Source organism: Colias philodice, chromosome 2, assembly GCF_061535455.1.
Source record: "Colias philodice isolate Cphi_HAF_F1 chromosome 2, ilColPhil1 Martin Lab GWU primary, whole genome shotgun sequence".
Classification (NCBI taxonomy): domain Eukaryota; kingdom Metazoa; phylum Arthropoda; class Insecta; order Lepidoptera; family Pieridae; genus Colias; species Colias philodice.
Genome location: NC_143087.1, coordinates 11,519,106 through 11,531,182, shown reverse-complemented (window position 1 = coordinate 11,531,182; position 12,077 = coordinate 11,519,106). Strand labels below are relative to the sequence as shown.

The following is a 12,077-nucleotide window of genomic DNA, read 5'->3' as shown; positions in this document are numbered from 1 at the left end:
AAATCGCGCCCAAAGAAGTCGGTTACAAACATACAGGTGAAGGTAATATAAAGCGTGTAATAAAACTCCTAGTCTTTTTTAGTACAGATTGGATGATATAGAAAGAAAGAAAGAAAGATATATATCATCTTTATGAATTTGTTTAACATAGTATTTGGTACAAAGCTTTGTTCTATTCACAATATGTGAAAGGAATGCTTTATTCCACTTACAATAGATATTCCAATCTCGAGTAATAACAATAATAATTACCGATCAATATACCTCATATATCACAATAAGCTTCCCCGAAATACATATTAACAATAATATCAATAGGTTTGGTTCTCTAGAATCACTGAGAACAATCTCTCATTAATATACGCACTGATATTGGAACCTTCCAGAATATTTAACACACCTTATGTATATTCATTTTATAAGACTTTATATTGGAAACAATTTATTATGCAATGTGTTTTCATATAATAATCAGGTATCCATATTTTCTTTTTGCCATCAATATTAACCGACGGAGTCATTGAATTGTTTGAACACAATTATTTTCTGATAAATTAATTACATATTTAAAAACTCGAATAGTTAAATCAAAATTGGTTTGTTTTTCAATGATTGGCTTCGGATTGATTATTGTTCCCACCTCTCTTTATCAAGCTACTCCATTACGACAAAAGTATTGAAAAAGCTCAGTATCTAATTGAGAAACTGCATCGAAATAATCGTTAGACGCTCTTTAATAATATCATAACAATATAAACATAACTGTAACAAAAAGAAAACATCACAAATTCTATCGTTCCATTTCATACACAACGCACCACGGAATGTCCGACAAAAACTACCCAATACGATTCGTCCATTGTATTGTAAACATACAGTGTACAATCTCTTGATTAATAACTCAGCCACCACCGCATTAGTTACGACTGCAGCCCGTCGCAAATAAAAATCGCACAAATGAACGCGTAATAATAAACAACTGAGACATCTACATGACTTGGCTTCTTTGCTTTTTAGGGTTCCGTAACCAAATGTCAAAACGGAAACAAAACAAAAACGGAACTGAGACTTAACTGCCTGTCTGTCCGTCCGTCTGTAATTTCCAGGCTGTATCTTATATGAACTGTGAGACTATCACTCAAAATTTTCAGAGATGACATATTTCTGTTGCCGCTATATCAACAAAAAAAGACGTGTGGCACTCGGTGACTGCCGCGGTAAAGCTATTGCATGCTATGCCTTCAAGCCACACCTCCGTGCCCGTCGGAGTGGGGAGCGTGAGGTTTTTTCGTTACGGAAATTCTGGATTCGGTCCCCGCGCTCAAGGCCCGCGATAGAAGCTATGCAATAGCTTAATAATAAAAAACGAGGTTGAGCAATGGTTAGCGCGGTCATAAATTGGATGGGTGACGAAACGACACACGCGGCAGCGTGTCAAGCCAAGTTCAAACAAAAGACGACTCAGCGCCGTGTATATATTTTATTTACAGTTAGTTGCTCATTAACATATTTGTACGGAACCCAGCGTCGCGAATCCGACTCGTACTGTACCGATTTTTACATCATTATGCGTTTGTTGATTACACTAATTTATTTGATGCCCGCGGCGACCGATAAGCGAATCGAAAGCTCCAATATTGTCCGCGACTTATTATTTTCGCCCGAGGGAATATATTTTATTTCACAGCAATATAGAGCATCGCGCAATGTCTTCTTTATAAAAGAATGTTCGTTTTTTAATTATTCATTTGCTACGGATCATTGGCGCATTTCTCATTTTGATTATCGCATTAGTTGCATATCTTTATTGTTAAAAACGTCGGACGATTTGTTTTGTATGAAATGGCTAATGTAAAGTTGTACATTTTTTAGATATTGATCAATCTACTGTGATAAAAATAGCGTTACTACTCTTTATTGTAACACATTTTCTTGATCACAAATTCATTTATCTCGTAAGTGGTCATATCAAAAAAGATTGAAATAAAATTTATCATCAGAAAAAGTGTGTTTAGGATTGTAAGAGCTGTGCTTTACAGGTAGTATTACGATATTACAATTATAGACAACGTTCATCATTATATCCAACGAATCACACATTGAATATTTATCTATAGCTTTCGTTGCTATCAAAGTATAGCACATTTTATCAAGCCCTTGTTACAACTCACATACCTACTATCAGCATGAACTCAGACTACAATAAAGCTTTACTAAAACTCGATACGAAGTGACATGACGGTATTATTAAAGGCACTCCATCACGGAATATTTCTTGTTATACTCAAGGGACCGTTTTACATCCCGTCAAAGGACTTTGTAGCGAAAGCGGATTTTAACCGCAACTTATGCTTTGAACGCAATTCATGCTCGGTAATGTTCAAATAATTTGTATAATGACCCTTTTTGTAAGTTTGACGCGACAGAAATGCTATCGAAGTTTCGAGAATATGAAATCACGGTGCGACTTTTACGCGGTATTTTGTGTCGCCTCGCCTATAGAATTATGGAACACGTTAATTAAAATCAATGTTTTAAAATACAACGTTATCCTTTAAATAATTTTAATTGTTTATATAAAAAACTGTCTCGTTCACCTAAAAGGAATGTAAACATGGATACTACGAGCTTCGCAAACGATAATGCCTTTATTTACAAAACAATAAAAGCTGAACAACATATATACTAACTACGTACTCACCTCTGCTTTACCATCACCATATACCAACAAATATACCAACCTTGGAACTTAAACTAGCGCATGCAAAGGATAATGAAGACTATGAAAAGAAGCATACAAATATGGCCGTCTCATTTGCCACTTACGGGAATAGAGGCTGGTTTGTTGACAACCACTATGTCCTCGTCGATATGAACGAGGGTGATCGGTTGGCTGGTCACAGGAACTTCGTGCCTGCAACGATACACACGTCAGGCAAGGCTGAGCGGAGCCGGGGTACCAAACTCGTATAAGACTCTGAGCTGTTAGATATAGATGAGCAAGATTCGGAGGATATTGGATTATCTAATCCTATAGATATATTAATTGTAAGTAATAAGGTAGGTGAACAAGTTGGACAGTGTTGTGATTAATTTGAATTGTACGCTAAATGTACTGTTTTATTACTTACCTAGGTTTCGTTAATAATTTAAGAAATAATTCACAAAAGTAAGAAATAAATGAAAAATTTTAAACACATTCAGTGACAAACATTAAAGTCTAAAATTAACAGTGTTAAATGAAAAACTTTAAAGTGGCTCAGAGTCCTCCGTACTTTTGCAGTGAAGAGATAAGATAAAACCAGACATAAACACAGCTAAAGACATGGGCTCAGTCATAGGATGTCAACAAAAATAAACATCTCATGATGACTTGTTAGCTTGCCCAAGCGCAGTGCACTCACATGCTATTCCAGTGCTTTCAATGTCCATACTGTATATCGACAAAATATTTACAGATAGTCGAACTGGCCGAAATAATGGTGGTAATTCAACTTATAAATTCTTTCAGGCAAGGTTAGTAAACGTTCTAAGTTCCAAATCCACCGGTCCATCGTTCCCGTGTGAGTAAAGAGAGAGAAGTTAAGGATGGAGTAGCAGAGGATCTGTTCACGGAGCTATAAGACAAGTGTCATGTTCGTTCATGTTTTGATCTCAGTGTAGTGCCAGATGACGTACTATATATCGTAAGCTATCTACAGATTTTGGCATCGCTATCATTAAGGATGATTTTGAAATAGATTAAGTACCTATGGACGACGTTAGCGAGTAGGTCGTTGTGTTTGAGCCTATAGTCTGGGTCGACTCTTTCGTAGTTGACCGTGAGGGTGCCAGCTCTGATGCACCTTTCGTACTCGGCGGCGGGGTGCGCCCTGAACTCTCGGGCGAACACATCTAGAATCTTCTCACCGACCCATCTCCCTTTCGTGAAAGTGGTGAATGTGAAGTAGTAGGGGTACACTTTCCTGAGTCCTGCAATTTTAGGATTTTACACTCAGATTTGCGATGCGTTACGCTCGTGGTGGTTTAAAGTTTAAATACATACAATCAATAATATTTTGATCTCTGCAATGTATAAATGAATATAAAATATAAATGATAAGAAAGTTGTCCTTAAAACTAAAGTATAACAAAATAATGATGCATGACACAAAAATGTGTAACAATATTGAAATTTTTGCCGCATTGATGGCTCGTTAGCACAAAAACTTCCCAAAGCTGCAATTTAACTATACCTGTAAACTACAGCAATGCAGTAAGATGATTCGCCTCAAGATTGATTAGGCCTCCATTTAGTGGTAGTGGGTTTCAAGAAATTGAAAAACCCCGCCTCGTTAACATGACTCCGCAAGAATTATAATCCAATTTGTTACTTTTTGTTAAGTGTACTATATTTTATTGGATGCCTATTGTGTTCTGGGTTATGTAAATTGAACGTATTCAAATTAATGCACCTTGAAGGTTATTGCTATAAATAGTTTTATACAAATATCTATTAACCTATGAGTAGTATGACGGTTCTATGATTATCTTCAGAAACTGTGCAGTTCCTTGATTTACGTTCTTTCATTTAATATGTTTACTACCAGGACGACGGCGTAAACTAGCAAACTAAAGAAGTGCATTTAGAAAATGTAAAGTTCGTGAAAACCAAACACTATGTAATGCTGTCTGCTATTCGCAGGTGGGTCTGGCATCCATCCAAAGGTAAGGACCATATTTTACGCTTAATTCGCTTTTAGATTTCTGATTCTTCGCTTTATGTGTAGAACAAGGTGCATCGTAAATTAAGAGATATTAAAGATGACATTGGTTTAATATTACAATATTTACAATATTTAAACCAGGCTAGTATAATATACAGTATCTTTACATTCTTGATCTATTCTATCTATTCTATATAATAAAAATGAATCGGCTGAAATTATTGGATTAAAAGGCAAGTTCTGTTGAAAATCTAATTGAATTGTTTTTACTCCTAACTAAACCAATATAGTAGAGAGGCAAACTAAATAAAAAATATTGAAAAATACAAGCTTTCATTCATCAAATCTGTTATTTATACATTCCAAATATTTCATGTGTTTTTGGTTACGTACTAGGTCTTTCTACACTATTTCATGATTTGGTCTTAATTTATGATTTCTTCGGAAAAAATGAGCATTTATTAACAAACATATTTAACTAATTCTTAGGAATAAAATTTTACATAATATAATTTAGTAAAATTCCTTACCGTTCTCAATGTAGTACGAAGTTTCGTTGTACCTGTCGTCCGTGAATCCCGGTCTTTTGGCTTTTAGCGCCTTTGTTTCTAGTTTAGCCTGCAACAAATGACAAATATAAGAACTTATTTCTATAAGAAACTAGCGGTCCGCCCCGGCTTCGCCCGTGGTACCTACATGTTTAAACTATCCTATCTCTCAAGTTGGAAATTTATTAATATTGAATAACTGAATTTTATTATAATCGGTTAAGTGGTTTAGGAGTCCATTGAGGACAAACATTGTGACACGAGATTTATACAGGGTGTCCCGTAAGTAGTGGACCAACGGGTTATGGGGAGTAGAGGGACTTATTATCTAACAAAAATACTAAAATTTATTGTCCTAAACCATAAAGTTTTTGATTTATGCTTTATTTTCAAAATTTGATAAAAATATCATCCACGTAAGCTTAATATGAACTTTTACCATTTCTGTTTTTATTTTATTCTTAGTTTTTTGTTCAAGGTTGTTAAGAATACATAAGTCCTCCTAATTAAAATGATACTCAAGCATAATTAACAACAACAACAAAATTAGACCAAAAGATAGGTAAAATTTTACGTTTTAAAAATTTACGGACTGAAGTTTGAACAAAGCTGGTGTAAAAAAAATGTATGGTAACCCTGTGGAACTTTATTTTAAAAACTTCTTCATCTCATACAAATTACAAAAAGGTATAATTGTGTGGTATAAAGTATTTAAAAAAATGTTAAATTGGCGTACAACATTCAAATTAGAAATTATCAGGTAGTCAACTCATTAAGTTATTCCGAGAATTATTGCCTTTATGGGCGCGCGCTGGAATTCTTTTGTATTGTTTCTGGCCAATCATAGACGATACTTGAACCCACTATTATTTTCTTTGACTTTCAACTATTTCAGTGACTTGCTTATAGCTCGGAACTACACGCGTGTTTAGCTTGAATCCGTCATTACGATATTATTCTTTGTTGAAGTGCGATTGAATTGGACACTGATTTTGCTTGTGATTTGGATGTGAATATGAAGAAAAATGTTTTTTATTAATTATGGACTCAGTGATGGAAATGCTCGACAAGCAGCACGTGTTTATCGTGAGCGTTATCCCAATCGGGATTGCTATCCTGATCACCGATTTTTTCTCAGAGTAAATAACGCATACCATGAAGGTCGTATTCCTGGACTTCCTAATATTGACAGAAGTAGAAGAAGATCCTTCAACTAGTACTCGCCGTATTGCTAGACGCACTGGTGTACCAAGAAGTACAGTGCATCGCATATTGAAGAGAAGTGATTTACACCCGTATCATGTACGAGTGAGCAAGCATTAATACCAGGTGATTATCAACGACGAATTAATTTTTGTCGAGAGATGTTTGATGCTTGGATCAAAATTTTTTTAACTCAATAATTTTTTTAACATTTCTGCATATTCACGTGGAGTGTATGTATTAGGCAATTTACTTCAAAAAACTAAAGTCGAACAATATCCAAATCACAAGAAAAATCAGTGTCCAATTCAAGCGTACTTCAACAAAGAATAATATCGTAATGACGGATTCAAGCTAAACACGCGTGTAGTTCCGAGCTATAAGCAAGTCACTAAAATAGTTGAAAGTCAAAGAAAATAATAGTGGGTTCAAGTATCGTCTATGATTGGCCAGAAACAATACAAAAGAATTCCAGCGCGCGCCCATAAAGGCAATAATTCTCGGAATAACTTAATGAGTTGACTACCTGATAATTTCTAATTTGAATGTTGTACGCCAATTTAACATTTTTTAAAATACTTTATACCACACAATTATACCTTTTTGTAATTTGTATGAGATGAAGAAGTTTTTAAAATAAAGTTCTACAGGGTTACCATACATTTTTTTTACACCAGCTTTGTTCAAACTTCAGTCCGTAAATTTTTAAAACGTAAAATTTTACCTATCTTTTGGTCTAATTTTGTTGTTGTTGTTAATTATGCTTGAGTATCATTTTAATTAGAAAGACTTATGTATTCTTAATAATCTTGAACAAAAATATAAGAATAAAATAAAAACAGAAATGGTAAAAGTTCATATTAAGCTTACGTGGATGATATTTTTATCAAATTTTGAAAATAAAGCATAAATCAAAAACTTTATGGTCTAGGACAATAAATTTTAGTATTTTTGTTAGATAATAAGTCCCTCTACTCCCCATAACCTGTTGGTCCACTACTTACGGGACACCCTGTATATATTAAGATAATAAAAAATAGCGTCCATATTTATAACACTCCTCCTACATTCACATTTTATCTGGATATAAATATGTGTGTATAACAATTTAATGATATACATCGCTTATTTCAGTTTTCACCCTCAGAAAATATACAGTACACAACCTGTAATGTAACAACATATCCATACAAACATCGCATATAATATTCATAAAGAAAAAACCTATAAAATCAACAACAAAGCTTTAATTCAAAAGTATCATCTGTGGAACATTATCACAAGGAAAAATATCTGCCAAGCACGTGCCAGAATTTTAATGGAAGGTTCCGTACATTTTCGTTCTAAAATAATTGATGGGTTCTAAAATAATTCATTGGTAAAATAACTTAGAAAGTAGATTAAAACCATTTTAAGGGACCTTAGTAACTTGCTGAATTCCTTCTACTTTATATTGTACACATCTTCAAAAGTGAAACGCACATTTTTTAACTTTGTTTTCATCGTTGATACCAATTGTTTAATGCTGTGTAATTTAAATAATAATATCTAGTAAGATGTACACAGATAGATCTACATAAAAAATCCTTCTAAAATAACACTCAATTGTACAAAGCACAAACAATTCCATTTCCACACGCGTCCCGAACTCCAAAAGGGGAAAGTATAGAATACTAGATTTCCGCCCGCGGCTTCGCCCGCTTTTTCAAAGGAAAACCCGCATAGGTTCCGTTCCCGTGGGATTTCCGGGATAAAAACTATCCTATGTGTTAATCCAAGTTACCCTCTATATGTGTGCTAAATTTCATTCTAATCGGTTCAGTAGTTTTTACGTGAAAGAGTAACAAACATCCATACATCCTTACAAACTTTCGCCTTTATAATATATATTAGATTGAATCGACGTTACATCGGCCGTATTGTCGAGAAAACGCTTATATAAAAACTTCGCTGGGGCGAGATGAGAAAAGTTTTAAAAACGGCACAATCTACGCGTTGTTATGTGCTTTTTACTCATTGTGATGTAAGGTTTGACGCGTGCGGTTAAAATGTTTGTTTATATTTATCGGGTACAGCGCGTGACACACGGTGAAGATACTTGATAGATATGCGGAAGGACACGAATGAAACGCTAGACGGCTGTTAACGTACTGACTTTAATTGACGTAAGATGACAACGTTACAGACATTAATGCACATACATAACAGTCCCTCCCCCATAGTCAAAATAACTTAAAAGTACTTCTTGAAGTCAACCTTGGGACGGTTGCGCTTCTCACGTGCATTTGTGGCTGATTGGTTCGGCTGGGCTTCCTCGCCCTGCTGCTGGCTCGCTTCCGCGTCATGGAAGTACTCGTCTTCCACATCGGTCCCGGGCGGGCGCCGCACGCCTCGCGTCGTCGTCACCCACGACGGGGGCGAGCGCTGCTGTCCGTCAGTGGCCGGTTGAGGCGAACCGCTGTTTACAGGCGAATCTGTCACCCTGTCGTCCCCTCTCTCATCCGCCACTGCACTCGCCACTGACGCTTCACGTGTCGGTGAATGCGTGGGAGGAAGCGATGATAATAATATATCCGATTCGTAAGAATTTACCGAGTCCCAAGGTTGCTTAACTAAAATATCGCCTTTGTACATGATAATCTGATTTTTATGTTTTTTAACTGTCGAATTTGTAACACTATCTTTAATATAATATACCATTTTCCCAACATTTTTTATAATTATGCCTTTACACCATTTATAGTCTTTTTTATTATAAAATTTTTTGTATAAAACATATTGACCAGGCTCAAATACAACATCTCGTTTACGTACATTTTTAGCTTGTGTACACTGATTAAATGTTACATTACTATTAGCGGATGCGGTCGATGGAAGCGGAGAACGAGTATGGTTCATTATGTCAAAACGGCACCTCAACTTGCGCCCAAACACTAACTGAGCCGGAGAAACATTTGTTATTGAGTGTACAGAGTTTCGGTAATCGAACAAATATTTGAGCAAATTTAACCTACTATCTTTTATATTTTTACTATTCAATATACTAGATTTAATCCCTTTTTTTGCAACTTTAACATATATTTCTGCTTGGCCGTTACTAGCCGGGTGGTAAGGCGGTGACGTTAGCTGATTAATACCGTTTAACTGGCAGAAATCTCTAAATTCTGTTGAAGTGAACGCTGTACCATTATCTGACACTATCGTGTTAGGTAGCCCAAAACGAGACATAAACTCGTACATTTTATCGGTTACGGCGCTCGAGCTACAACTATTCATCTCGTAAACTTCGACCCATTTGCTATATGCGTCCACTATAACTAAGTACATCCGATTATTTAAAGGGCCCAGAAAATCTAAATGTATTCTGTAGAATGGGTGCGGGGCAAGCGGCCACGGAACAATAGGCGCCTTCGGTGGTGATGACCTTAATTGATTGCAAATATCACACGTACCTATCATTTTTTCAATTGTTTCATCTATACCTGGAAACCAAAATCTCGCCCGGGCTTCCGCTTTAGTTTTAACTATACCTAAATGTGACGTATGCAATTCCTTTAAAACCTGATTGCGCAAAGAACTCGGTATAACTATCTTGTGTCCGCGCATAAGACACCCGTTTTCGTATGATAACTGTAATCTACAAGAAAAATAGGGTTTAATCAAAACGTCGCTAACTTTTCGAGGCCAGCCGTTTAAAACATAACTAGTCACTTTATTTAGTATCGGATCTTTAACGGTTTCATTCCGCAATTCCCGTATAGTAATCGGTAACGCGCCCTGAAAAACAAATCGAATATACGCTGCGCGGTCGCAGGTGTCTTCCTCCCCGCGCGCTTTCCCCCCGTCCGCCGCTGTGAGCGGTAGGCTCGCCCGTGATAAATAGTCAGCTGTGTTATCTTTACTTTTAACGTATTCAATCACGTAATTATAGCTGCTTAAAAATAGCGCATATCGCTGTAACCTATTTGCGGATACTTCTGGAATGCCCTTATACGGACCGAATATTGATAAAAGGGGTTTATGATCCGTGCGTAAAATAAACGGTGAGGTACGGCCGTACAAATATTGATGAAACCGCCGCACCCCAAAAATAATAGCAGTAGCTTCTTTTTGAATTTGCGAGTAATGCTTTTCTGCACTATTTAAAGTACGAGATGCAAAAGCAATCGGTCTCTCTTGCCCATCATCAGCAATTTGTGATAAAATTGCACCTAAGCCATATGGTGACGCATCAACCGTTAAAATAATTTTTGAATCAGCGTTATAGTGTGCCAATACTTGATCGGAAGCTAATATTTCCTTTATTTGAATAAACGCTTTGTTTTCTAAGTCAGACCAACGCCACTTAATCCCCTTTTTTAATAATTCATATAGAGGGCTTAATATCGTCGAAGCGTCTGGTATAAAACACCTATAGTAATTAATTAATCCCAAAAATGATTGTAGCTGATTTACATTAGCCGGAATGGGGGCTTCTAATATCGCTTTGACTTTGTCCGGATTTTTTTTTAATCCGTCCTTGTTAATAGTGTATCCTAAGTAGTTAATTTCATCCTTAAAATATTCACATTTCTCGCTCTGTAAAACGAGGCCGGCTGCTTGTAAGCGTTGGAGTACCGTGTGTAACCTTTCGAGATGTTCAGCACGATTTCGGCCCGTGATACAGACATCATCTAATAAACACAGTACCCCGTCGATACCGGAAAGCAATTCGTCCATTGCGCGCTGAAAAATAGCAGGCGCGCTCGCTAAGCCGAAGACTAACCTTGTAAATACAAACAGGCCGCGGTGGGTATTGATGCAGGTGTACTTTTGTGACTGATCGTCTAGAATAAATTGATTATAGGCCATTGATAAGTCTAATTTCGTAAACTGCTGGCCGCCGTGAAGCTTGGAAAATAACTCCTTTATAGTCGGCAATGGATATTTGTCAACAACTAATTGTTTATTTAGACTAACGGAATAATCAACACACAATCGAACCGACCCGTCGCGTTTTAACACAGGAACGATCGGCGACGCGTACTCTGAGTGTGATACCGGTTTGAGTATTCCTAAATCTAGAAGCCTATTTATTTCTTGGTCTACTTTATCACGTAACGCGAACGGCATGGGGCGCGCTTTGAAATATAAAGGTTTTGCTTCTGGTTTTAAAAATAACGTAACTTTATGCCTATTAAATTTACCTAACTTGTTGGAGAATATGTCTGGATAACGTAAATGTAGTGAATGTATATCACTCGCTACTTTACAATTGAATACCGGTGATAGTTGTAACTCGAATTTCGCTATAAAATCTCGGCCGAGGAGGGGCGGCCCGCCGTGACGAACAACATAAACTTGAAGTTTATGCGTAAGTCCCTTCCATTCGACCGTCATAAGTGCACAGCCTATGCATGCAATGATCTCCCCCGTGTAACTGATGAGTTTTTTATTAGTGTTCGATAATGGTACATTAGAAAAATACATTGAATATGTTCTATTAGACATGACAGTAACGGCCGAACCACTATCCACTTCAAAAGGAATTTTTATCCCGTTTACACACACCGTTTCCACTAATGGCTCCCCTTTAAATGATCGAATAAGATATAACTCACCATCATCGTTATCACTCTCA

General features: G+C 36.4%; 1 protein-coding gene and 1 long non-coding RNA gene across 7 annotated transcripts in view; one reads left to right on the top strand and one right to left on the bottom strand.

Moving 5' to 3' along the window:
• Positions 1–12,077, top strand: part of LOC149490773 (uncharacterized) — an 819,148-nt gene that overhangs the window by 218,973 nt on the left and 588,098 nt on the right. The window lies entirely within an intron of this gene.
• LOC149490796 (pseudouridylate synthase RPUSD2-like) overlaps positions 1–12,077 on the bottom strand; it is a 376,734-nt gene that overhangs the window by 17,024 nt on the left and 347,633 nt on the right. For 4 of the 6 annotated variants that reach the window (XM_089708998.1, XM_089708988.1, XM_089709014.1 and 1 more), the window contains 3 exons: positions 5,237–5,324; positions 3,750–3,972; positions 2,827–2,914 (listed from right to left, as the gene is read on the bottom strand). In XM_089708998.1, coding sequence (XP_089565124.1) covers positions 2,827–2,914; positions 3,750–3,972; positions 5,237–5,324 — 399 coding nt within the window. The remainder of the gene's footprint in view (positions 1–2,826; positions 2,915–3,749; positions 3,973–5,236; positions 5,325–12,077) is intronic. The other 2 variants (XM_089709028.1, XM_089709022.1) reach the window with 1 other exon arrangement.